Source organism: Salvelinus alpinus, chromosome 4, assembly GCF_045679555.1.
Source record: "Salvelinus alpinus chromosome 4, SLU_Salpinus.1, whole genome shotgun sequence".
Lineage (NCBI taxonomy): Eukaryota > Metazoa > Chordata > Actinopteri > Salmoniformes > Salmonidae > Salvelinus > Salvelinus alpinus.
In genome coordinates, this window is record NC_092089.1 from 21,585,435 (window position 1) to 21,613,019 (window position 27,585).

The 27,585-nt window shown below is 44.0% G+C and overlaps 2 protein-coding genes across 3 annotated transcripts in view; one reads left to right on the plus strand and one right to left on the minus strand.

Moving 5' to 3' along the window:
• Positions 1-1,614: 1,614 nt before the first annotated feature.
• cpvl (carboxypeptidase vitellogenic like) lies at positions 1,615-16,397 on the minus strand. Its single transcript, XM_071396001.1, has 13 exons — positions 16,243-16,397; positions 15,815-15,996; positions 15,328-15,446; positions 14,717-14,831; positions 13,212-13,270; positions 12,634-12,713; positions 7,385-7,451; positions 6,981-7,103; positions 6,623-6,754; positions 6,385-6,483; positions 6,046-6,219; positions 4,793-4,975; positions 1,615-2,271 (listed from the first exon to the last, which is right to left on the minus strand). The coding sequence occupies exons 1-13, from the start codon at positions 16,245-16,247 to the stop codon at positions 2,173-2,175; spliced, it is 1,437 nt and encodes a 478-aa protein (XP_071252102.1). The 5' UTR covers positions 16,248-16,397; the 3' UTR covers positions 1,615-2,172.
• Positions 16,398-19,664: 3,267 nt separating this feature from the next.
• chn2 (chimerin 2) overlaps positions 19,665-27,585 on the plus strand; it is a 41,300-nt gene continuing 33,379 nt past the window's right edge. For both annotated transcript variants that reach the window (XM_071396002.1, XM_071396003.1), the window contains exon 1: positions 19,665-20,158. In XM_071396002.1, coding sequence (XP_071252103.1) covers positions 20,110-20,158 — 49 coding nt within the window. In that variant the 5' untranslated portion in view covers positions 19,665-20,109. The remainder of the gene's footprint in view (positions 20,159-27,585) is intronic.

Below are 27,585 nucleotides of genomic sequence, written 5' to 3' on the forward strand. Positions count from 1 at the left end.
TGAAAGGAGTCTTTGATGTTTTGGACATAAATGATGTTTGCGTAGCACTTGTTTGCAGCCTTCTCAATGTATGTTCGTCAAGGTTCATTTCCGCGCTTCGATACGTGTCAACGGTTTATTATACTTAATGGTTTGATGAATTCATAACTGCCTGCATAACTTTGTACATGTTTGTGTCTCTCATCACAGCATATTGTCTGGTCTGCGTTTTGTTCAGCAGTTGTACAGATGTTACATATCACTGCGGCTACATTACAGTAGGAGAATAAAGCACTTGTTCTGTAACATTACTCAGCTGGCTCAAATGTCTTCAGATGTACCTTTTGAAGCACAGACAGACCATGTAACCTTCAAATGTACACTGAGTATACACCAGAGGAGGCTGCTGAGGGGAGGACGGCTCATAATGATGTCTGGAATGGCACCAAACACATTCCACCTATACCGCTCCAGCCGTTACCACGAGGCCGTTCTCCCCAATTAAGGTTCCACCAACCTCCTGTGGAATATATACTGAGTACATTAAGAACAGCTTCCTAATATTGAGTTGCACCCCCCCTCCCCTCAGAACGGCCTGAATTCGTCGGGTCATGGACTCTACAAGGTGTCGAAATCGTTCCACAGGGATGCTGGCCCATGTTGACTCCAATGCTTCCCACAGTTGTGTCAAGTTGGCTGGATGTCCTTTGGGTGGTGGTCCATTCTTGATACACACAGGAACAACTATTGAGTGTGAAAAAACAGTTGCAGTTGTTGACACAAACTGGTGCGCCTGGCACCTACTACCATACCCTGTTCAAAGGCACATACAATGTTTTGTCTTGCTCATTCACCCTCTGAACGCCACACACACAATCCTTGTCTCAGTTGGCTCAAGGCTTAAAAATCCTTCTTTAACCCGTCTCCTCCCCTTCATCTACACTGATGGAAGTGGATTTAACAAGTAACATCAATAAGGGATCATAGCTTTCACCTGGATTCACCTGGTCAGTCTGTGATAAAGAGCAGGTGTTCTTAATGTTTTGTCCACTCAGTGTATCTACATATACAGTAGAGCATATGTTCATGGTCCTGTAAATAGGATGTGTGTGAATATGTGGCGAGGGAAGCATGTCCTGATAGATCTGAGGCCTAAGCAACTCCTTAGTGACCAATAATCCACATGGTCTTCCAATACAAAAACCCTGACCATTGATTGCTCATTAAATAGTTCTGTTTAAATGTTCTAAAACCATCAATAAATATGGAGATGTCTAGACTGCTTAATTTAAGTTTAATGAGCTGATAAGTAGCATGATGGTTTGCCTTGGTACGTGACAGAGCAAGGAGTACAGTCATCTCACTGCCAAAACCACCAGATGATCATGCCAGCCTGTTTCTCTGTTACTGGTTAGTACTTTCTAAAACAGTCTGCCATGATTGTCTGTAGAGGTTATTGAGTTCTCGGAGTAGTACCTACTATTACCTAAACAGGCATATATTGCAGCCTATTCATAGTTGAATTGTTATTTTTTTGATTAAACAGGATGGTCGAGTATGACTGAATTATCTGACATATATAATAAAAAGGTCTTGGTCATTATCTGAAGTTGGACAATGGAACTTTTACCAAAGTTGTATAAGAGAAACTATTCAGTAACTTTATTGCATTTACAAGGGACAACACCACCAGGCATTTACAGTATTTCAAACACTAGCGCCCTCTGGTGTTCGTCCATTGAACTTGTTTGACGGACCCATGTTAGTTTCATTTATTTTTTATTACAATTGCATTGCATGCCATCTCTTCATTTTAATCATATATTGATCATGTGCAACATAAATCATTATCCCCACAGTCAAAAAAATATTCATTTTGACGGATCCACAGAATAGCAAACATGAGAATTCATTGGGAGTGCATCAGAGTGCAGTCACAATCTGAGGGTTAAAGTAGGATTTAGGAGGTCATAAAACTCTGATGAAGGCACCATAGCTGTCCAAACGTCTCTATCCATGACATGTATTATTTTCTAGGTGATAGACCTCTACCATGTATAATTTACTTTCCATGGTTACGAACGTGCTAAAATCAATAGTGTTTGAAATAAACAGTCACTGGGAATCTGGAGACACTCCGAATCAAAGGTGGAGGAACTCAGATCAACTGTGTTCCTGCTCAGTCCCGCACACTCAAATAAATCCCTGTGTTGAGAGGAATCTGTCAATCATATCAAAGGACCTCTGTGGTTGGTCGTACGGTAGTATGTGCCCTCCCCCTCGTATAATCACCTGCATGACAAGGATACAAACAGACAGGTTTATAGCATGTGAACCAGTTTCCCCATCAGCAGCACTGTGTTCCCACCTGGTGTCCATAAAGTTGATCTGATCTTCCTGGCACAGCGATATTGAATAAGACTCTACTTGCAATAATTGTCACGTGCTTGTTTTTTTCCTACTAAACTTAGTTGAATGCACTGACTAAGGTGTTCTGCACGAGAGCTACTGCTAAATTACTCACATTATGTTTAGTTATGCCATGTTAACATTTTCCATTTTAAAGGGTGGCCAAATGCCCTGAATACCCAGTAAAGTCCTGGGCCCAGATTCACAAAACACTTCTTACGCAATAACTTAAGAAGCTGCTTAAGAAACAAATTATCTTATGAACTTCTTACTTTTTAAGTGCAATTCCTCAAGAATTCCTTAAGATGTAATGATTTTCTTTCAAACTCCTCAAATATCTTATGTACAGTTGAAGTCGGAAGTTTACATACACCTGAGCCAAATGCATTTAAACTCAGTTTTTCACAATTCCTGACATTTAAACCTAGTAAAGATTCCCTGTCTTAGGTCAGATAGGATCACAACTTTATTTTAAGAATGTGAAATATCACAATAATAGTAGAGAGAATTATTTATTTCAGCTTTTATTTCTTTCATCACATTCCCAGTGGGTCAGAAGTTTACATACAATCAATTAGTATTTGGTAGCATTGCCTTTAAATTGTTTAACTTGGGTCAAACATTTCAGGAAGCCTTCCACAAGCTTTCCACGGTGAATTCTGGCCCATTCCTCCTGACAAAGCTGGTGTAACGGAGTCAGGTTTGTAGGCCTCCTTGCTCGCACACGATTTTTCAGTTCTGCCCACAAATTTTCTATAGGATTGAGGTCAGGGCTTTGTGATGGCCACTCCAATACCTTGACTTTGTTGTCCTTTAGCCATTTTGCCACAACTTTGGAAGTATGCTTGGGGTCATTGTCCATTTGGAAGACCCATTTGCGACCAAGCTTTAACTTCCTGACTGATGTCTTGAGATGTTGCTTCAATATATCCACATAATTTTCCCTCCTCATGACGTTATCTATTTTGTGAAGTGCACCTGTCCCTTCTGCAGCAAAGCACCCCCACAACATGATGCTGCCACCCCCGTGCTTGGGATGGTGTTCTTCGGCTTGTAAGCCTCCCCTTATTCCTCCAAACATATCAATGGTCATTATGGCCAAACAGTTCTATTTTTGTTTCATCAGACCAGAGGACATTTCTCCAAAAAGTACGATCTTTGTCCCCATGTTTATGGCGGTTTTGGAGCAGTGGCTTCTTCCTTGCTGAGCGGCCTTTCAGGTTATGTCGATATAGGACTCGCTTTACTGTAGATATAGATACTTTTGTACTTGTTTCTACCAGCATCTTCACAAGGTCCTTGCTGTTGTTCTGGGATTGGTTTGCACTTGTCGCACCAAAGTACGTTCATCTCTAGGAGACAGAATGCATCTCCTTCCTGAGCGGTATGATGGCTGCGTGGTCCCATGGTGTTTATACTTGCGTACTATTGTTTGTACAGATGAATGTGGTACCTTCAGGCGTTTGGAAATTGCTCCCAAGGATGAACCAGACTTGTGGAGGTCTACAATTTATTTTCTGAGTTCTTGGCTGATTTCTTTTGATTCTCTCATGATGTCAAGCAAAGAGGCACTGAGTTTGAAGGTAGGCCTTGAAATACATCCACAGGTACACCTCCTATTGACTCAAATTATGTCAATTAGCCTACCAGAAGCTTCTAAAGCCATGACATAATTTTGTGGAATTTTACAAGCTGTTTAAATTTAGTGTATGTAAACTTCTGACCCACTGGAATGGGGATACAGTGAATTATAAGTGAAATAATCTGTCTGTAAACAATTGTTGGAAAAATTACTTGTGTCATGCACAAAGTAGATGTCCTAACCGACTTGCCAAAACTATAGTTTGTTGACAAGAAATTTGTGGAGTGGTGGAAAAACTAGTTTTAATGACTCTAGGTGTATGTAAACTTCCAACTTCAACTGTGTCTTCTTAAAATGTTTGTTGCTAGGCAACCGATTTAGCTAGCTATCTGGCTAGCAATGACAATCATGTTAGCAAATTTCCAACTGAGATGACTCTTCTAAAACATGTTCTTGGGTTTAAAATAATAAATACTGAAACTTTCAGATGAAGTTTGTGAGTGAATTAAACATGTTCAATTGCTTTCCTGAGCTTTTTCTCTCACTGTCCTGAGATTAAGACAAAGGTTTAGCTATCTTGGAATTCAAGAACACATCCAAGAACTTTATTTTCAAGAATCTAATTTCTTCTTAACTTTTTGCTTAAGGAGAAACATAAGAAATAGTGCAAGAGAATTTCCTCTAACCTTTTAGAGGAATAGCAACCTTGCTTAACTTTCTTCTTAATTCTATAGTTAAGGGAAAAAATGGCAGTTAAGAAGAAATGTCTTGTTAAGAAGGTTTTGTGAATCCGGCCCCTGGACACAGACATGCAGTACTCACCTGGTAGAATTCCCCTACTTGGCGTACATATCCCGCCACCTCTGTGTCCTCTGGCTGGATCTTCCAATGGAAGCGAGAGGCTTTGTTGAACTCATCAGCCCCGGTCCAGTTCACCGTGGGCAGGAACCTCTCGGTCAGGGGGGCCGCCACAATCACATCCAGCTGACCACTGTAAATCAACACCTGTGTGTGTGTGGTGTGTGTGTACAGAAGAAAGAAACACAGATAAGGCATTTATTCAATGATTACAGTATAGCGGTCCAAACAATAGCTGAGGAGAGGAGTTAGTGACTGACACCGTAGCTAGTGACTGACACCGTAGCTAGTGACTGACACCGTAGCTAGTGACTGACACCGTAGCTAGTGTCAGGATTCACCTGGCGGTCATGATTTGGGGCTGTACAAATGTTTGATGTATTAGAATAATTGATTATGCTTATGTTATATTAATAGAAAGGGAGGGGTTATTAGACTCCTCCGTCCTTACATTTATAGGGTTCTAGATTACAGATTAACAATATATATATTTATTATAGAGGTTTAGAATTGTTCCACAGTTGTTTTCTCATTCACTCACTCAATGTGTGACTGAGACAGAACTCTGCAGGGGAGTGTGGGAGATAAGAGACTACTCAGACATTCCACAATGAATCAACTTTGGGGAGGGGACATTTATTACCTAGCTTTTAGGTAAACACTGAAACTCTATGTTTGTATAGCTGTGGATGCAGGGTTTTGGTCTCAGGAGTAAAAAGGTAATGGCGTAGTCAGTGACATCACTAAGGCGGGACTTTGGTTTAATAAAACTACTTGAGACCTTTTGTATCGCAGAACTTACTCAGAAACATGCGTGCTATGTTCCTGTTCCTGTTTGTCAACTTCTGTCTGCAATTACATTAATAAAGGTTTTTGAATGATTTAATTAAAGATATTGTCATAATGCTAATTTCACCAATGAACCAATGATTGACAAGGAAGGACGTAAGGAACGAAACCCTAACACTAGTGACGGATACTGTAGCTCGTGACGGATACTGTAAACCAAAGTTAAACCATGGCTCAGTTGGTAGAGCGCGCCACTCGCAGAGCAAGTATTGTGGGTTAGATTCCCTGGGCCACCCATACATAAAATGTACGCACACGTCAGTGTCTCTGGATAAAAGCGTCTGCTAAATGGCATATGTTATATATCTGTGCTGTTAATAGAACCGTAGCATGTCTGAGTGCTGGATGGGCATGGACTCTAGTCTCACCCTGTAGTTGTCCATGAGCGTGGCGAGCCAGGGTTTGATGCTCTTCATGACGTCCTGCAGCAGATGTTTCTCCACCTCTGAGCCGTCGTGGAACGTCAGGTTCCCCACGTGGATGGAGCGCCGCACCTCTGCCAGCGTCACAAACTGGGAGAAATACTCCTGATCTGCAGGCTCCTGTAGCATAGAGAACCATAACATAACATTTGATTATTTAACGTGCATGTGTGTAAGCCTTGAAAGAAGACATTTCATTCAGGAAACATGCCTTCTCTGGGTAATATAACTGAACCTTTATTCAAACAGGTAGGTGTCTGTGTAAGCCTTGCTCTGTGTACCTACCTGACACTGCAAGTAATTGAAGTAGTTGGTGCAGCCAGTGGCGTTCTGGAAGAACGAGGGGTACGGCAGAATGTCACCATTCAGCAAGCTGTCAAATACCTGCAGGACAAGAGGACAGTGGAAGAATGTACCAGGAAGTTGGAGGCCTTGAAAGAATGACTGACAGACATTCAGATGTGTAGAGTGGACAACAAAAACACACAGGTTATTGTGTTAGCAGATGCAGTCAGTGTCTTACCTCAAAGGCCTCCACCCATTTCTCCTGCTGGATGAGCTGCACCCCGCTGGCTGTCTGCTGCTCAACATACTGTTTCTGGAGCATGTCGATCAGACCTGTCTGGTACAGGAAGTCTCCATACCCTCCCAGCATCTGAGAGAGAGAAGGGGAGAGAGAGCGAAGGGGAGGGAGAGAGAGAGAGACAGAACAGGTGAGACCAAGGGAAAGAGCAAATGAAGAACAAAAACATTTTTTTTTTTCATCCCGGAGATATAATAATATATCTTAAATTATATTATTGATATATTTCATATTAAATCAGAAGTGTCAAACAATGCTGAGTAAAGTTGAAATCACGGTGTATTAAAACACAACCCACCAGCTCTGGGTCACAGAGGCCGTCTCCAATGGCAACTCCCTTGAAGTTGATCTTCACCTTAGCAATGGGGTTATGCTTATGGATGTAGTAACCAATGGCTGGGACATACTTTCCTGCATAGGACTGAGGACATCGAGGACAATTCCAATCAATTTTAGTGTCTGCGTTCTGATTGCAGAAAGTAATTTCAATTTTATGTTATTATGCATTTATGTGGAAAGATTATTCTTGTTGCTATAGCAGAGACCCTAAAATAACAATTTTAAGACCTTGTTCAACATCATAAAAGGGAATAAAAAGCAGATGTCTTTGTAGCTAGGATTTGGGGAATTTGCCAACTAGGATGTAGGGAAGTTGTGTAATGTTATGTGTAACACAGATGTGGAGACTAGAACCAAACTCACCTCTCCTGTAGCATAGAAGTCATTGGACTGATACTCAGAGAAGATCTGGAAGAACTGAGTCAATGCACTAGAAGACAAAGACACAAGATGAGAAAAACAATGGGTGCCATGTGACATAACCAAGATCCTAGATGTACATTGAGCAGAGACCATGGTGACATAACCAAGGTCCTAGATGTATATTGACCAGAGACCATGGTGACATAACCAAGGTCCTAGATGTATATTGACCAGAGACCATGGTGACATAACCAAGGTCCTAGATGTACATTGACCAGAGACCATGGTGCCATAACCAAGATCCTAGAAGTACATTGACCAGAGACCATGGTGACATAACCAAGGTCCTAGATGTACATTGAGCAGAGACCATGGTGCCATAACCAAGATCCTAGATGTACATTGACCAGAGACCATGGTGACATAACCAAGATCCTAGATGTACATTGACCAGAGACCATGGTGACATAACCAAGATCCTAGATGTACATTGAGCAGAGACCATGGTGCCATATCCAAGGTCCTAGATGTACATTGACCAGAGACCATGGTGCCATAACCAAGGTCCTAGATGTACATTGACCAGAGACCATGGTGACATAACCAAGATCCTAGATGTACATTGAGCAGAGACCATGGTGCCATATCCAAGGTCCTAGATGTACATTGACCAGAGACCATGGTGCCATAACCAAGGTCCTAGATGTACATTGAGCAGAGACCATAGTGCCATATCCAAGGTCCTAGATGTACATTGAGCAGAGACCATGGTGACATAACCAAGGTCCTAGATGTATATTGACCAGAGACCATGGTGCCATAACCAAGGTCCTAGATGTACATTGAGCAGAGACCATGGTGACATAACCAAGGTCCTAGATGTATATTGACCAGAGACCATGGTGCAATAACCAAGGTCCTAGATGTACATTGACCAGAGACCATGGTGACATAACCAAGGTCCTAGATGTACATTGAGCAGAGACCATGGTGACATAACCAAGGTCCTAGATGTACATTGAGCAGAGACCATGGTGACATAACCAAGGTCCTAGATGTATATTGACCAGAGACCATGGTGCCATAACCAAGATCCTAGATGTATATTGACCAGAGACCATGGTGACATAACCAAGGTCCTAGATGTACATTGACCAGAGACCATAACCAAGGTCCTAGATGTATATTGAGCAGAGACCATGGTGACATAACCAAGGTCCTAGATGTATATTGACCAGAGACCATGGTGACATATCCAAGGTCCTAGATGTATATTGACCAGAGACCATAACCAAGATCCTAGATGTATATTGACCAGAGACCATGGTGACATATCCAAGGTCCTAGATGTATATTGACCAGAGACCATAACCAAGGTCCTAGATGTATATTGAGCAGAGACCATGGTGACATAACCAAGGTCCTAGATGTATATTGACCAGAGACCATGGTGCCATAACCAAGGTCCTAGATGTATATTGACCAGAGACCATGGTGCAATAACCAAGGTCCTAGATGTATATTGACCAGAGACCATGGTGACATAACCAAGGTCCTAGATGTACATTGAGCAGAGACCATGGTGCCATAACCAAGGTCCTAGATGTACATTGACCAGAGACCATGGTGACATAACCAAGGTCCTAGATGTATATTGAGCAGAGACCATGGTGCCATAACCAAGGTCCAAGATGTACATTGAGCAGAGACCATGGTGCCATAACCAAGATCCTAGATGTACATTGAGCAGAGACCATGGTGACATAACCAAGGTCCTAGATGTATATTGACCAGAGACCATAACCAAGGTCCTAGATGTATATTGAGCAGAGACCATGGTGACATAACCAAGGTCCTAGATGTATATTGACCAGAGACCATGGTGCCATAACCAAGGTCCTAGATGTATATTGACCAGAGACCATGGTGCCATAACCAAGGTCCTAGATGTACATTGACCAGAGACCATGGTGCCATAACCAAGGTCCTAGATGTACATTGACCAGAGACCATGGTGACATAACCAAGGTCCTAGATGTACATTGAGCAGAGACCATGGTGCCATAACCAAGGTCCTAGATGTATATTGAGCAGAGACCATGGTGACATATACATCTAGGACCTTGGTTATGTCACCATGGTCTCTGCTCAATGTACATCTAGGACCTTGGTTATGGCACCATGGTCTCTGGTCAATATACATCTAGGACCTTGGTTATGTCACCATGGTCTCTGGTCAATATACATCTAGGACCTTGGTTATGTCACCATGGTCTCTGCTCAATGTACATCTAGGACCTTGGTTATGGCACCATGGTCTCTGGTCAATATACATCTAGGACCTTGGTTATGTCACCATGGTCTCTGCTCAATATACATCTAGGACCTTGGTTATGTCACCATGGTCTCTGCTCAATATACATCTAGGACCTTGGTTATGTCACCATGGTCTCTGCTCAATATACATCTAGGACCTTGGTTATTGGACATGCGTGCTCCGAAACACGACCCTGCCAAGCCACACTGCTTCTTGCCACACTGCTCCGGAAGCCAGCCGCACCAATGTGTCGGAGGAAACACCGTACAACTGCCGCTTTCAAGGAGCGGGACTCTAACAAGAAATCCTGCTATGCCCTGCGACGAACCATCAAACAGGCAAAGCGTCAATACAGGGCTAAGATTGAATCATACTACACCGGCTCTGACACTCGTCTTATTTGGCAGGGCTTGCAAACTATTACAGACTACAAAGAGAAGCACAGGCGCGAGCTGCCCAGTGACACGAGCCTACCAGACAAGCTAAATCACTTCTATGCTCACTTCGAGGCAAGCAACACTGAGGCACGCATGAGAGCATCAGCTGTTCCGGACGACTGTGTGATCACGCTCTCCGTAGCCGACGTGAGTAAGACCTTTAAACAGGTCAACATACACAAGGCTGCGGGGCCAGACGGATTACCAGGACGTGTGCTCTGGGCATGTGCTGACCAACTGGCAGGTGTCTTCACTGACATTTTCAACATGTCCCTGATTGATTCTGTAATACCAACATGTTTCAAGCAGACAACCATAGTCCCTGTGCTCAAGAACACAAAGGCAACCTGCCTAAATGACTACAGACCCGTAGCACTCACGTCCGTAGCCATGAAGTGCTTTGAAAGGTTGGTAATGGCCCACATCAACACCATTATCCCAGAAACACTAGACCCACTCCAATTTGCATACTGCCCAAACAGATCCACAGATGATGCAATCTCTATTGCACTCCACACTGCCCTTTCCCACCTGGACAAAAGGAACACTTATGTGAGAATGCTATTCATTGACTACAGCTCAGCGTTCAACACCATAGTACCCTCAAAGCTCATCACTAAGCTCAGGATCCTGGGACTAAACACCTCCCTCTGCAACTGGATCCTGGACTTCCTGACGGGCCGCCCCCAGGGGGTGAGTGTAGGTAGCAACACATCTGCCACGCTGATCCTCAACACTGGAGCTCCACAGGGGTGCGTGCTCAGTCCCCTCCTGTACTCCCTGTTCACCCACGACTGCATGGCCAGGCACGACTCAAACACCATCATTAAGTTTGCAGACGACACAACAGTGGTAGGCCTGATCACAGACAACGACGAGACAGCCTATAGGGAGGAGGTCAGAGACCTGGCGGTGCCAGAATAACAACCTATCCCTCAACGTAACCAAGACTAAGGAGATGATTGTGGACTACAGGAAAAGGAGGACAGAGCACGCCCCATTTTCATTGACGGGGCTGTAGTGGACCAGGTTGAGAGCTTCAAGTTCCTTGGCGTCCACATCAACAACAAACTAGAAACTAGAATGGTCCAAACACACCAGACAGTCGTGAAGAGGGCACGACAAAGCCTATTCCCCCTCAGGAAACTAAAAAGATTTGACATGGGTCCTGAGATCCTCAAAAGGTTCTACAGCTGCAACATCGAGAGCATCCTGACTGGTTGCATCACTGCCTGGTACGGCAATTGCTCGGCCTCTGACCGCAAGGCACTACAGAGGGTAGTGCGTACGTCCCAGTACATCACTGGGGCTAAGCTGCCTGCCATCCAGGACCTCTACACCAGGCGGTGTCAGAGGAAGGCCCTAAAAATTGTCAAAAACCCCAGCCACCCCAGTCATAGACTGTTCTCTCTACTACCGCATGGCGAGCGGTACCGGAGTGCCAAGTCTAGGACAAAAAGGCTTCTCAACAGTTTTTACCCCTAAGCCATAAGACTCCTGAACAGGTAATCTAATGGCATACCCGGACTATTTGCATTGTGTGACCCCCCCAACCCTCTTTTTACACTGCTGCTACTCTCCGTTTATCATATATGCATAGTCACTTTAACTATACATTCATGTACATACTACCTCAAATTGGGCCGACCAACCAGTGCTCCAGCACATTGGCTAACCGGGCTATCTGCATTGTGTCCTGCCACCCACCACCCGACAACCCCTCTTTTACGCTACTGTTACTCTCTGTTCATCATATATGCATAGTCACTTTAACCATATCTACATACTACCTCAATCAGCCTGACTAACCGGCGTCTGTATGTAGCCTCGCTACTTTTATAGCCTCACTACTGTATATAGCCTGTCTTTTTACTGTTGTTTTATTTCTTTACCTACCTATTGTTCACCTAACACCTTTTTTGCACTATTGGTTAGAGCCTGTAAGTAAGCATTTCACTGTAAGGTCTACACCTGTTGTATTCGGCGCACGTGACAAATAAACTTTGATTTGACTGTGTCAGCGCGCTCGGCCCGCCACAGGAGTCGCTTGAGCGCGATGGGAAGAGGACATCCCAGGCGGCCAAATCCTCCCCTAACCCGGACGACGCTGGGCCAAATGTGCATCGCCTCATGGGTCTCCCGGTCACGGCCCGGCTGCAACACAGCCCGGGATCGAACCCAGATCTGTAGTGAGGCCTCAAGCCCTGCAGTGCCTTAGACCGCTGCACCACTCAGAAAGGCCACCATCAGATCTTTACAATGCTTAGAGAAGTGTTTTCCATCTCAGGAACCACATCAATATGGAATGATATTATAATCTGTGCATAGTGTAAGGCTGCGTTTACACAGGCAGCTCAATTCTGATCTTCTGCCCATTATTATGGGCAAAAGAGCTGGTCTGATTGGTCAAAAGACCAATTGGTGAATAAAAGATCAGAATTGAGCTGTCTGTAAATACAGCCTAATGCACCCAGAACCTCAGTGACCAGTCTTACCTGTACAGATCTCTGCCTACATCATCTTGGTTCTGAGCAAAGCCTCGGTCATCATCAGTGAAACTGAACCCTGTTCCTACCTGGACAAGAAAACACACACCTGACATTACAATCACATACTGTACATGCTGTTAAGTAACATTACATTATAATCACATACTGTACATGCTGTTAAGTAACATTACATTACAATCACATACTGTACATGCTGTTAAGTAACATTACATTACAATCACATACTGTACATGCTATTAAGTAACATTACATTACAATCACATACTGTACATGCTGTTAGGTAACATTACACACATTTTGATGAGAAAACTATTAAAGCAGCATAGAAACCAAATCAAACCTGTCAATTTGTAAGTCGCTCTGGATAAGAGCGTCTGCTAAATGACTTAAATGTAAATGTAATACAGGATGTCCTAAATAGCACCCTATTCCCTATTTAGTACACTTCTTTCGACAAGAGGACCTGGTCAAAAGTAGAGCACTATAAAGGGAATAGGATGCCATTTGGATGCAAACAAACTGTGTTCATACATTCACAGGAAGGAAGAAGAAGCCATACGTACTGGATTGTCGATGTACAGAACAGAGTATCTGGATGTCCAGGGATAGTCTCTGTAGCCCACTGTAAACAGGTGAAATAACACAATACATGACAGGCCCACCACTACATTAGGAACAGAGATACACGGAGAGAGATGAAGGGCCCACCACTACAGTAGGAACAGAGATACACGGAGAGAGATGAAGGGCCCACCACTACATTAGGAACAGAGATACACAGAGAGAGATGAAGGGCCCACCACTACAGTAGGAACAGAGATACACGGAGAGATGAAGGGCCCACCACTACAGTAGGAACAGAGATACACGGAGAGAGATGAAGGGCCCACCACTACAGTAGGAACAGAGATACACGGAGAGAGATGAAGGGCCCACCACTACAGTAGGAACAGAGATACACGGAGAGAGATGAAGGGCCCACCACTACAGTAGGAACAGAGATACACGGAGAGAGATGAAGGGCCCACCACTACAGTAGGAACAGAGATACACGGAGAGAGATGAAGGGCCCACCACTACAGTAGGAACAGAGATACACGGAGAGAGATGAAGGGCCCACCACTACAGTAGGAACAGAGATACACGGAGAGAGATGAAGGTCCCGCCACTACAGTAGGAACATACAGGTGGCTTTCTGATCAAATAGAAATGACAGACAGGGGTCAGTCCAGAGACACGCTACTATACACTAGACAGGGGTCAGTCCAGAGACACGTTACTATACACTAGACAGGGGTCAGTCCAGAGACACGTTACTATACACTAGACAGGGGTCAGTCCAGAGACACGTTACTATACACTAGACAGGGGTCAGTCCAGAGACACGCTACTATACACTAGACAGGGGTCAGTCCAGAGACACGCTACTATACACTAGACAGGGGTCAGTCCAGAGACACGTTACTATACACTAGACAGGGGTCAGTCCAGAGACACGTTACTATACACTAGACAGGGGTCAGTCCAGAGACACGTTACTATACACTAGACAGGGGTCAGTCCAGAGACACGTTACTATACACTAGACAGGGGTCAGTCCAGAGACACGTTACTATACACTAGACAGGGGTCAGTCCAGAGACACGTTACTATACACTAGACAGGGGTCAGTCCAGAGACACGTTACTATACACTAGACAGGGGTCAGTCCAGAGACACGCTACTATACACTAGACAGGGGTCAGTACAGAGACACGTTACTATACACTAGACAGGGGTCAGTCCAGAGACACGTTACTATACACTAGACAGGGGTCCGTCCAGAGACACGTTACTATACACTAGACAGGGGTCAGTCCAGAGACACGTTACTATACACTAGACAGGGGTCAGTACAGAGACACGTTACTATACACTAGACAGGGGTCAGTCCAGAGACACGTTACTATACACTAGACAGGGGTCCGTCCAGAGACACGTTACTATACACTAGACAGGGGTCAGTCCAGAGACACGTTACTATACACTAGACAGGGGTCAGTCCAGAGACATGTGGCTATGTTGGTACCTGTTAGGTTCTTCAATACAACGTAGGGTCCATGTTCTACAAACAGCCCAAACATAGACGTGCCCCCAGGACCCCCCTGCAGCCACAGCAGGACTGGAGCAGTCTCAGGCATCTCCTGCAGAGAGACAGACAGACAGTCACAAGTTAGTAGTTATCTAACAGTGGATAGTGGAGCTATCTTAGTGAGAGGCCTCCACCCAAAACCCTTCTAATACAACACTGTCACCTTGTGGCTAAGTCGTTGACACACAGTTATGAAGTAAACACGGTTTTATCACTAGGACCTTGGTAATGTAGGTAGCAGAAAGGACTTGTTTTGTACTTACTTTATAGTGGCTAAGCCCATAAGTATTTTGTTAAGTTTTCTGAAACCAAAACATGTTGAAATGTACAATGCAAATAAAAAACTTTGCCCTGATTCACACAGTCCTTCATTGGAGCTGATAAAAGGTGATTGCTAGACAAACACGTGCTATTCATTCTTGTCACGAGTGAAACTGAGGAGGACACTGCAGCTGATATGGGTGGCACCCTATTCTCTATGGGGCCCTGGTCAAAAGTAGTGCACTACAAAGGGAACAGGGTGCCATTTGGGACGCATGGTAGTGTACCAGAGCAGGGAAGAACCAGAAGTAGAGGTTGCTGTTGTATTTCTTGTTGACAGTGAGGTAGCCGGCATAACTCTTCACATTGGCACCAGGCAGGGGACCTACCAGACTCTGCTTCCGGGCTGAAAGAGAGAACAGGTCATTGCTTTCTAATAACTGTCTCAAACCTAGTTTCATCTGAACACTATGATTAGTCTCCATCAGACTTCTGTGTAATACTGTAACATCACAACGTCGTAACAACTGTTCTGCACACTGTCATGTCGTGTTTTGTGGCGTGGACCCCTGGAAGAGTAGCTGCTGCATGTGCAACAGCTAATGGAGATCCTAACTGTGTTGATGATGCAAATAACATATGATGCATAACACAATCTCGTCCATTTTTTGAAAACTTGACAACTGCCATGTACAACATTAGGGATAGTATTAACAGTTGAACAAATGAACAAAATACCAACATATCGTTTCTGAGTAAAGTAAACCAACCTACCCTCTTCGACGTTGCCCTTTTCCAGGTAGGGGGTGAGAAAGAGCGGCTTGCCGGGGTCGGCTCCTCTGGAGAACATGCTGACACGGTGAGATTTCCGGCAGAAGAAACTCGAGCAGCCCCTTGACTGTGTTGCCTCCAGAGAAGCCCACAGGAGAAGGACACACAGCGTCTCCTTCAACATTCTGTCAGGGACGAGTGGAGAGCAGATACATTTGATAGTTTAGTTACAACACAATTTCATTCTCACACATTTTTGCATTATCAAATGTCCAAATGTCTGCTTTAGCTAGTTTGGGCATGTATTTTTAAAGTATGTTCAATTTTTTTTTAAAGAAGGAATTAGCTAGCCTAGTCAAATAACCATTGAGAGAACTGCACTGAATAATCCAATGACCAGGCTTTCATACAGCTTCATTTTGCAAACATACCTCATTATTTGGGCTCGCCTCCTCTGTAGTTCAGAGCAGCCAGCTAATCCGTGTTATTGAAGCGAGATAAATCAGATCATCTGTAGTTTCACGTTGCTGCTCCGCCGTTGTTACAAAAATGGATTGGTCACATGATCAACTGGGTGAGTGATCATGTGATTTCACGCTGTCTTGCGCAATCAAATCTCTCATCCAACAACAGTGCGTTTCTGTTTCCGGTTCTCAACAATCTTCAGGGTCGAAGAACTTTCGCAACTGCTAAATTCGACACCATTTGTTTACGGTCTATCCAGATGGTTCATGAATGTTACTGTTTTCTTCAGGCATTGTATTTTTAGCTTCTTGGTTTTAGAAAAATGGATGTAGGCCTATTCACATGTTTATCTTGGGTGAATTATTTATGTGCACATGGTTAGTCAATGAAGTGAGGCACTAACATTTTTACCAAATGCAGGCTAGAGCCTACACTCAAATCGATACATTCCCCTAATCGTGGGAGACATTTTAGTATGCCTAGCTAAATAGATTTTAAATTGTGTGGTCTGAGAAACACACACATGCATGCTATGTGAGGCAGGGGCGCCGTGTGTGGGGAAAGTTAGGACGATTCTAAGGGCCTGTGACTGAAAGGGGCCCTAAAAAATTATTAGAACATAAGGTACATTTTTTTCTAAATTAAATTATTTACATGAAATGGTTCGGTCCTACCCCCAAACCAGGCGCGGACGGTACTTGCTAGCAGTGAATTGCCGGTGGAGCATAATGTCTCAGCTTCCTAAAGAAAAATCTGGCTTCCTAAAACGAAAATAAATTAAAAGACAGGAGAGAGAAAAGAAAGGGCGAGAGTATGTCACCCAATTTTTCACAAAGGAAGTTGGGTGGAGTCCGTGTGTGGTGGAAATTAACCTGTTAGCTTAGTCCATAGTGAAGTAGGCTACTTTTGCTCCCATAATATTAGTTACTTAATATTATCTTCACAGAAAATTCTTGTGTGTTTACATTTCACTCCTCTTTTAGCCGACATTTAATCAATGCAGGAAAACTTTTACCAAGCTATTCATACTTAATGAGTTGTCCCTGCCCCTGGGCCAACCTATGCATCTTCAGGCTCAGCAGCCCTGTCTCCCCATCCCCCTGAACCAGCCCTACTCCCAACTGAAGAAGGAGGTGAGCAGCATTGTGTTGAATGACATGTCAGTTGGCATAATTGCAGGTACAGCAATGCATTGAGTACAGGAATATGATTCTCCAGTCAGGAAAAATCTCACTTGACTCAGAGGCAGCCAATATCAGAGCCTTAAAGGAAGAGATGCAGGCTCTTGGAGATGGATGGGAGCTCCTGTCTGAGGCAACACTGATTGCTACGCAAATTAATGTTGCACCTCAATTTAGCAAGGAACACAGCCGCCAGAGGAAAAGGAAGAGATTCCATGATGAGACCTCTGAAGAGAACACAGCTCAGGACAGTGCAGCAACGGTGTTTCGGAACACAGCCGCCAGTCGAATAGGAAGAGATTCCATGATGAGACCTCTGAAGAGAACACAGCCCAGGACAGTGCAGCAACAGTGTTTCGGAACAGTATTTTTTACTGCTATGGAAAACATCAAACATTGTAGAATAATTTTCTGCTGTTCTGAAAGTTGGGCAGATTAGTGAGGATAAAGTCCCTTCTGTGTGCCAATCACTGATCATGAAGTGTTCCTGAGATCTTACACCTGAGTTTCAACATGAAGTAAGACACCTGAACACTGTATATGCTGCCACTTTCCCCCCTAACTTGTCCCTTCTTGGTCTCCTGAATGCAATTTGTAAGATGCAGCTGCAAAGCATTTTTGGAGAAGTGTGCATTGCTTTACTTATATTTTCCACACTGCCTGTGACTGTTGCTGGTGGCGAGAGAGCTTTCAGTAGGCTTAAACTGATCAACTATTTGAGATCTACTATGTCCCAGGACAGGCTGTGCAGTCTTGCCATGCTGTCCATTGAAAGTCAGTTAGAAAGCTGGACTTCAAAGACTTGATCAGGGACTTTGCTAGCAAGAAGGCTCGGCGCTGAGCTCTTGGTAAGGCTGAGCAAGGGCCAGTGATAACTGTTAAATGGCATGGCTATGGATATTGGATCACTACACACATGATGCCCACAGGCTGAGAACAAGATAAATCTGGATTGCCATAACATTTGTTGTGCACAATCAAGACCCCAAGTGGAAGAAACCTATTGATTTGGTGACCTCTTGACCTTTCCTCTGGCGCCACCATCAGGCCTTTTCATTTCTAATTCCATTTTGTTTTTCATTTCCACTTTTACAGCTGCTTATTTTCTAGTTGGTATGTATACTTAGTTCAACAATCTGCTGCGGATTGTATTATTTTGTTTGTTATATCATTCTATAGATGATAATGTTAATTTATTTTAATTGGAGAGGTTAATGTATATTTAAGTTATATTTATTTTAAGTTATTCATTCATGTTAAGAGAATTTTCCATTCAAGATTTTTACCATTAAAATTACATTTAGACTGTAAAAGATGGCCTTTAGCACATTTCTTATAGAGGGTATCAGTCTTGCATCAAATAGTGAATTCCACTGTATGCAGAATGTTGCATGCATGTCTGCACAGTGTTGTATTTGCACAGCTCGCTGTCAGTAAATATCGTACAGTAAATATTGGACTACAAGAGAGTTGCAAGCCTGCAAAGGTAGAGTAATTTTAAAGCTTTGAATGGGTCGATTGGCTTCTGGAGGTGTGTGGTTACAGAAACCGTGCAGGGTTGGTGTGGCCTGTGGTGGTGGGGCCCAATGTAATAACTTTTCATGGGGCCCAAAATCCCTGGCTGCGCCCCTGATGTGAGGTGACAAAGGCTGCATTTAGACAGGCAGCCCAATTCTGATATTTTTTCAACTAATTAGTCTTTTGACCAATCACATCAGATCTTTTCACATCAATATCTTTTTCAGAGTTGATCTGATTGGTCAAACCAAATATCAGAATTGTGCGTCCTGTGCTATAAAAATACAGCCCAGAGAGAACCTATTTTTAGGCTGTTGAAATCAATATCCTATGGTTTAAAGGGTGTAAATTGACTTGGTTTGGAGTTTAACACATGCAATATAGCCGAATACAGTTGTCATCATGTTAATGTTCTGATTAAACATCCTCAAATATGTATTTTATTCTGGTTATTTGTTTTTATTATGGCATTGGGGAGTGGGGACACTGAGCCAGCAGCAGCCTGCCCTGCACCCAGCCACTCTGTCACCATCATATTGAAATCAAAGGTCAGAGCTCAGAGGAATAGATCTGCTTCAGATTGACTGGAGTTCAGAGGTCTCTTTCAGTCTACTGAATACTTCCACTTTAAGAAGGCGGCTCCGTCGCAGTGTAGTGTGTTTATAGGATCCCAGAAGTAGCACCACCACATGGAAAACGATGCTGTGTTTTTAATTCAACATGGCGAAAGCATATGCCGCTCTTCCAGTGGATACACTTGACAAACTTTAATGGTGTGTAGTTGTGCGTTTAGACAAGATCATCGAAAGTTGATATTGTTCCTGTGCTCCTGTCTGACTATTTTTACACCACTGCCAGTGAGTGGAGCTACAGTAAATGCGGCAACATACGGCGCGCAGGGAACCGCCAGGGAAAGGAACCGCGAGAAGTGAAAGCGTGCTGGAACGTTACACATACAAGAGGAGCAATTTAGAAAACGGAAAAGAGATATAAACAGTGTTAGTTCGTACCAAAGCAGCGAGTGAGAGTAGCCTACGCTACGTGACATAGTGAGATGGACGGACTACGGGGGACGGGCTGTGAGCGCACCTCGACCGACCGCGAGTGAACAGACCGAGCCTGAAGCGGATTGGGATGGCAGCATCCAGCAACTCAAGCCTTTCGGGTTCATCAGTGTCTTCTGGTAATAGCCCGAAATTAAAATATTTTGTTTGATGAAACAAATAACAAACAATTTACAATATGTTATTCGGCCTTAACATTTTATTATTTTTTAGGCTTATCAATGATAATATTATCACCCTTGTTATTCTCTCTCTATTCAATATTTATTGCATAATACAATTAATATAGGGGCTTGAGAGTTAACCGTGTCATAGTTGCATGAATGCGGCTTGAATTCATGCATGAATTTCGTTTGTGATACACATTATGTAACTTAAAAAAAATATCGATCTGTGCTTAATTGACAGACATCACCCAATAAGTCACGACGACAGTCGTCTACGTTCGCATCGATAATAATTCATTTCATGCCTCATCTCTTGCTCTCTTTCACATCTGCCGCCGCTGAACATAGAATGATAAACGTTCCACTTTCAAGAGCTTGATTGAGAGTGACATACCAGTCTAGTCGTTCGCAAATAGATTGTGTTTTTATGTATTTTAACGCATACCTTCTTGCGTCTGGTTTCAGTGAGGAATCATCTTGGATAGGAAGTGAACGCCTCTCTCAATGAACAGGCTGAGATGGTCATTGATGTACATGTTTTTGTTTGGATAACTACCATTAAATTCTCAATTGTTCCCATAATCCTTGTCGACTGGCCATTGTGGCCACTGCTATATTCTGTTGGTAGGGGCACCAGGGATGGGGTCCCTCTAACTAAATCTACCATTTTCCCATCATGCCTCCATGAAGACTGGGGCTTGATGTGACATTTCAAAAATACTTGTTTATTCCCAGTAAAACATTTTGAAGTTGGTCACTAGTTGGCAAGATGCCATGTATGCTGTGTTCTAGTTGTCTTTAGATACCTATAGAAGATGCCTAGAAGATTCTCTGGGTTTCTTCTTAACAAACACCACCTTGCCCTGCACAGTTGACTGTTCCTATGTTCATTGATGGTTTGTGAGACAAGCAACATATGCTTCACTATGGTGGATTTTATTTTAGGGGTGACTTTTCCTCCGGGTAGACAAAGACATAACACACACACTCTCCCTCTCCTGGCTATTAAACTACTAGAATAACCGCTTCTCCACTGAGATACACACACACACCCTCCCTGTGGTTAGTGGCGTGGCCTCCACGTACATTAACCAACAGTGTGATAGGGTTGTTTGTACTTTATACCCTGACAAACATGGGCACCACACGTTTATCTATACTGTGTGTTCAGGAGGAGGCTACAGCCAGCGACTGCCGTTTCACACTCAGTTGTACTGTGTGTTCAGGAGGAGGCTACAGCCAGCGACTGCCGTTTCACACTCAGTTATACTGTGTGTTCAGGGGGAGGCTATAGCCAGCGACTGCCGTTTCACACTCAGTTATACTGTGTGTTCAGGAGGAGGCTATAGCCAGCGACTGCCGTTTCACACTCAGTTATACTGTGTGTTCAGGAGGAGGCTACAGCCAGCGACTGCCGTTTCACACTCAGTTATACTGTGTGTTCAGGAGGAGGCTACAGCCAGAGACTGCTGTTTCACACTCAGTTATACTGTGTGTTCAGGAGGAGGCTACAGCCAGTGACTGCTGTTTCACACTCAGTTATACTGTGTGTTCAGGAGGAGGCTACAGCCAGCGACTGCTGTTTCACACTCAGTTATACTGTGTGTTCAGGAGGAGGCTACAGCCAGCGACTGCTGTTTCACACTCAGTTATACTGTGTGTTCAGGAGGAGGCTACAGCCAGCGACTGCTGTTTCACACTCAGTTATACTGTGTGTTCAGGAGGAGGCTACAGCCAGAGACTGCCGGTTCACACTCAGTTATACTGTGTGTTCAGGAGGAGGCTACAGCCAGCGACTGCCGTTTCACACTCAGTTATACTGTGTTCAGGAGGAGGCTACAGCCAGCGACTGCTGTTTCACACTCAGTTATACTGTGTGTTCAGGAGGAGGCTCCAGCCAGCGACTGCTGTTTCACACTCAGTTATACTGTGTGTTCAGGAGGAGGCTACAGCCAGCGACTGCCATTTCACACTCAGTTATACTGTGTGTTCAGGAGGAGGCTACAGCCAGAGACTGCCGTTTCACACTCAGTTATACTGTGTGTTCAGGAGGAGGCTACAGCCAGCGACTGCCGTTTCACACTCAGTTATACTGTGTGTTCAGGAGGAGGCTACAGCCAGCGGCTGCCGTTTCACACTCAGTTATACTGTGTTCAGGAGGAGGCTACAGCCAGAGACTGCCGTTTCACACTCAGTTATACTGTGTGTTCAGGAGGAGGCTACAGCCAGCGACTGCCGTTTCACACTCAGTTATACTGTGTGTTCAGGAGGAGGCTACAGCCAGCGGCTGCCGTTTCACACTCAGTTATACTGTGTGTTCAGGAGGAGGCTACAGCCAGCGACTGCCGTTTCACACTCAGTTTGTTTGAGCAGCTGTGGCACTTTTCCAGGTCATATTCTGAACATTTGTGACATCAGTCTTTTCCTATCCTCTACATGATTGACTCAGGTTAAGATAAGTGTGACCAAAAGTTACAGAATGTACAGTGGGTGGGAGTAGCACTAGTCTTTGATCCTATTGCTGCTGGGTCGTCGTTGTCAGAGTGAACATATGATATGATGGCCTGTATTTATTTAGTGTCTTCTAATCCCCTACCCAACCACACCACACTACCATACCATAGTCAAATTACCCAGAAGGCTCTGCTGCCCATGGGAGCCAGACACAATGTTTGTATCCCAAATGGTACCCTATTATCTATGAAGTGCACTACATAAGGAATAGGGAGCCATTTGGGACGTAAACGATCCGTTCCAGGCTGATACAGGCTGTCTGTGCTGACTTCATACTTCACAAGACATTATCTCATGAGTACGTTGCCAAAAGCACTGGATTTACCACTTGACCACTGCATCTTTTTTAAGGGGAAAGTATTTTCTGACTGTGGTGTGGAGGCTTGTCATTATTGTTGGGCTCTCGATATAATTACCAGACGTTACGAGGTGCTGTGCTGCCAGGGACAGAGGGCCTGTCACACATGGCTATCATTATCTTCCTGGAGAGCTTTCTGGCTGACAGAGACATTTGAATAATCTTTTCTATGAGGCGTATGACTCCATTTGCATCCCAGATGACACCATGTACCCTATACAGTGCACTACTTTTGATCAGTGCCCATAAGGATCTGGTCAAAAGTAGTGCCCTATATAGGGAATAGGGTGCCATTTGTGATGCAACCTCAGAAATGAATCTGTGAACACAACACGTTCTGCTTCATATTAGCCCCTCGGTTTCCTGCTGCTGCCGTAAACAAATGTTGCTGTGATGCTGCTGTCTTCAGCTGTTTCTACGTGACCGTAGTCTCTAGTCTGCAAGCCTTAATTGACTAGACCGTCCTCTCTCGGTGGAGACACAGCGGTTGTATGAGGAAACTACAGTACATGAGCGAGGTCGGTCCAGCCAATCAAGACTCGACTTTGAAGTTATTCTTCATGAAACTACCAGGATGGACAGAAAGACATCCCGCTGTAGGATATTACCAACAATGTTTATCCATCCTGCTGTAGGATAATACCAACAATGTTTATCCATCCCGCTGTAGGATAATACCAACAATGTTTATCCATCCTGCTGTAGGATAATACCAACAATGTTTATCCATCCCGCTGTAGGATAATACCAACAATGTTTATCCATCCTGCTGTAGGATAATACCAACAATGTTTATCCATCCCGCTGTAGGATAATACCAACAATGTTTATCCATCCTGCTGTAGGATAATACCAACAATGTTTATCCATCCCACTGTAGGATAATACCAACAATGTTTATCCATCCTGCTGTAGGATAATACCAACAATGTTTATCCATCCTGCTGTAGGATAATACCAACAATGTTTATCCATCCCGCTGTAGGATAATACCAACAATGTTTATCCATCCTGCTGTAGGATAATACCAACAATGTTTATCCATCCCACTGTAGGATAATACCAACAATGTTTATCCATTCCGCTGTAGGATAATACCAACAATGTTTATCCATCCCGCTGTAGGATAATACCAACAATGTTTATCCATCCCACTGTAGGATAATACCAACAATGTTTATCCATCCCACTGTAGGATAATACCAACAATGTTTATCCATCCCACTGTAGGATAATACCAACAATGTTTATCCATTCCGCTGTAGGATAATACCAACAATGTTTATCCATCCCGCTGTAGGATAATACCAACAATGTTTATCCATCCCACTGTAGGATAATACCAACAATGTTTATCCATCCCGCTGTAGGATAATACCAACAATGTTTATCCATCCCGCTGTAGGATAATACCAACAATGTTTATCCATCCCGCTGTAGGATAATACCAACAATGTTTATCCATCCCACTGTAGGATAATACCAACAATGTTTATCCATCCCGCTGTAGGATAATACCAACAATGTTTATCCATCCCACTGTAGGATAATACCAACAATGTTTATCCATCCCACTGTAGGATAATACCAACAATGTTTATCCATCCCGCTGTAGGATAATACCAACAATGTTTATCCATCGCGCTGTAGGATAATACCAACAATGTTTATCCATCCTGCTGTAGGATAATACCAACAATGTTTATCCATCCCGCTGTAGGATAATACCAACAATGTTTATCCATCCCGCTGTAGGATAATACCAACAATGTTTATCCATCCTGCTGTAGGATAATACCAACAATGTTTATCCATCCCGCTGTAGGATAATACCAACAATGTTTATCCATCCCACTGTAGGATAATAGAAATCTGGGTAATACAGTTTTGGAAGAAGATTAGACCATTGATGAAAAGCCGTTTCCCAGGCCCTGACTTGCACTGTATATTATACTCCAATGGAAAAAAACAAGAGATTAGTGATATATTTCACAATCATTTTCCCTTCCCCTGGATGAAATAAAGAATTGTGGCCGTGCTTGTGCTGTGCACTGATCTGAGAGACGACTCCTCCGCATTCCTGGCACAGGAGAGCTGAGTAGTGTGTACCACCAGCACACTGTTAGTCACACAGCTCTCAGCAAACACTCTGCCCGGGAATAAATGGAGGGATACAGGATGAAAGTGTATCTTGTCTTCTGTCCTAGCCCTGCAACCACACCGTTGGATAGTAGTAGAGGCAGGATTTGTGTCTCATAGGGTGCATCCCAAATGGCACCCTGTTCCCTATGTAGTGCTCTGGCCCACCAGTGCACTATATAGGAAACAGTGTGCCAATTGTGACGCAGACACAGTCTTGTAAAGGAAGAGAGCCGTCTGTTCTTCAACATCATTATCCTGCAGGTGTTTCTGTCCCACTCTGTTCTGCATCACATAGGCATTCACATGTGGAGTGGAAGCTGTTACTAGTCATGACTAGTCAGGCTTCAGGACAGTACTGGTGTCAACAGATAAGGATTTTAAAAAATCACATTGTTGTAACTTTAGCAGGTTCTCACCCTCGAAGTGACTTAAAAAATACAAACTAAACAGTGTCTGTTTTTATGAAAACATAAAAAATGTCCTAATGTCTCCATACAGAGATGGTGAGTTGTTTAATGCAACATGCGTCTGCTGTCTTTCTCTCCATTCATTATTAATTAGAAACCCTGGTTCCCTCAGTGGCTTCCATCATGCAGCCAGGGAATCACATGACCAAACAATGAAGCCTGGCCTGGTGCTAACCTAACCAGCACACTGTGTTTCCCCCCTAACTGATGAAGCCTGGCCTGGTGCTAACCTAACCAGCACACTGTGTTTCCCCCCTAACTGATGAAGCCTGGCCTGGTGCTAACCTAACCAGCACACTGTGTTTCCCCCCCTAACTGATGAAGCCTGGCCTGGTGCTAACCTAACCAGCACACTGGGTCTGCAGCTAGAAGGGTTTTCTAACCCACCAAACTGTTATTTATTATGGATCCCCTTTAGTCCCTGCCAAGGCAGCAGCTACTCTTCCCGGGGTTTATTATGGATCCCCTTTAGTCCCTGCCAAGGCAGCAGCTACTCTTCCCGGGGTTTATTATGGATCCCCTTTAGTCCCTGCCAAGGCAGCAGCTACTCTTCCCGGGGTTTATTATGGATCCCCTTTCGTCCCTGCCAAGGCAGCAGCTACTCTTCCCGAGGTTTATTATGGATCTCCTTTAGTCCCTGCCAAGGCAGCAGCTACTCTTCCTGGGGTTTATTATGGAGCCCCTTTAGTCCCTGCCAAGGCAGCAGCTACTCTTCCCGGGGTTTATTATGGATCCCCTTTCGTCCCTGCCAAGGCAGCAGCTACTCTTCCTGGGGTTTATTATGGAGCCCCTTTAGTCCCTGCCAAGGCAGCAGCTACTCTTCCTGGGGCCCAGAAAAATTAAGGCAGTTATACAATTTAAAAACATTACAACACATTCATAACAGATTTCACAACACACTAAGACTCTCAGCATGCGCACACACACACACACACATTTATTCACACGTGTGTACACACTGTACGTGTGATTGTGCATACCTGTGTGTGCATCTGTGTGCACACACGTGTGTGCATCTGTGTGCACACACATCTGTGCATACCTGTGCACGCAAACACACACACACACACACACACTTACTTGCTGTCTGGATATGCTTGTTTTAGAACAGTTTGATGCACAGATGGTCTCCCTACAGGGGCTGTGCTATATCCCTGTGTGTGTGTGCGTGTGGCCATATGTTTAGTTGGGTCTAGCTGTCCATATGGATAGTGGTGATGTTGAAAGGAGCGTGGCATCTCTTTCTGTGAGTAGGCGTGTTCCAGGGTGATTCCACACCAGCGGGAGAGGATACTAATGTAAAAGCATATTAAACATCCTTCCTCCCAATGAAGTTTCCATGTGAGAATTCCCAGAACAATCTGAGATACCAAAAATATTTTCCGCTCACGTGGAATCTACATTTTGTTCAATCTTGCTTGAGCACAAGTCCTCTCAGTGGAGAACATCTTTGCTAAGCTTGATCTTTATTCATCTCTTATTCTCTTTGCTTCCAAAACAAACACCCGGAGAACACACACACACACACACACACACACCGCTGTAATTCTTTTATCAAATTCCTCCAGTGACTGGTGAGTAACGGAGGGCAACACAATTAATATCCTGTCTGTCTCCTGAGGGGGCGACCCTTACCCTCCAGCTACTGTGTGTGTTCTCTCTCTTCTTCCTCCACAACACACAGGCTGCAGGAGTTCAACTTTCCCTATTTGAAATTCAGTCTCTAACCAGTATATCTTCTTCAGCTTTCTCAAACCCTTTCTTAGGCCTACGCATACAGCACACTCCACCAATCATGTCATATTATTTAAGCGTGTTATAACAAGTCCTTATATATTGTGCTTTGCCAAATGTGGCATATCCCTTATGCCGTCCATTTAAAGGGGACGGGCTCCGTT

What these genes read in the sequence shown, in the direction of transcription:
- cpvl (XM_071396001.1), bottom strand. An exon ending in AATGGGTGGAGGCCTTTGAG is followed by an intron (nt 6,484 to 6,622) that starts GTAAGACACTGA and finishes CTTGTCCTGCAG; the next exon opens with GTATTTGACAGCTTGCTGAA. An exon ending in AAGTAGGGGAATTCTACCAG is followed by an intron (nt 2,272 to 4,792) that starts GTGAGTACTGCA and finishes CTTGTCATGCAG; the next exon opens with GTGATTATACGAGGGGGAGG.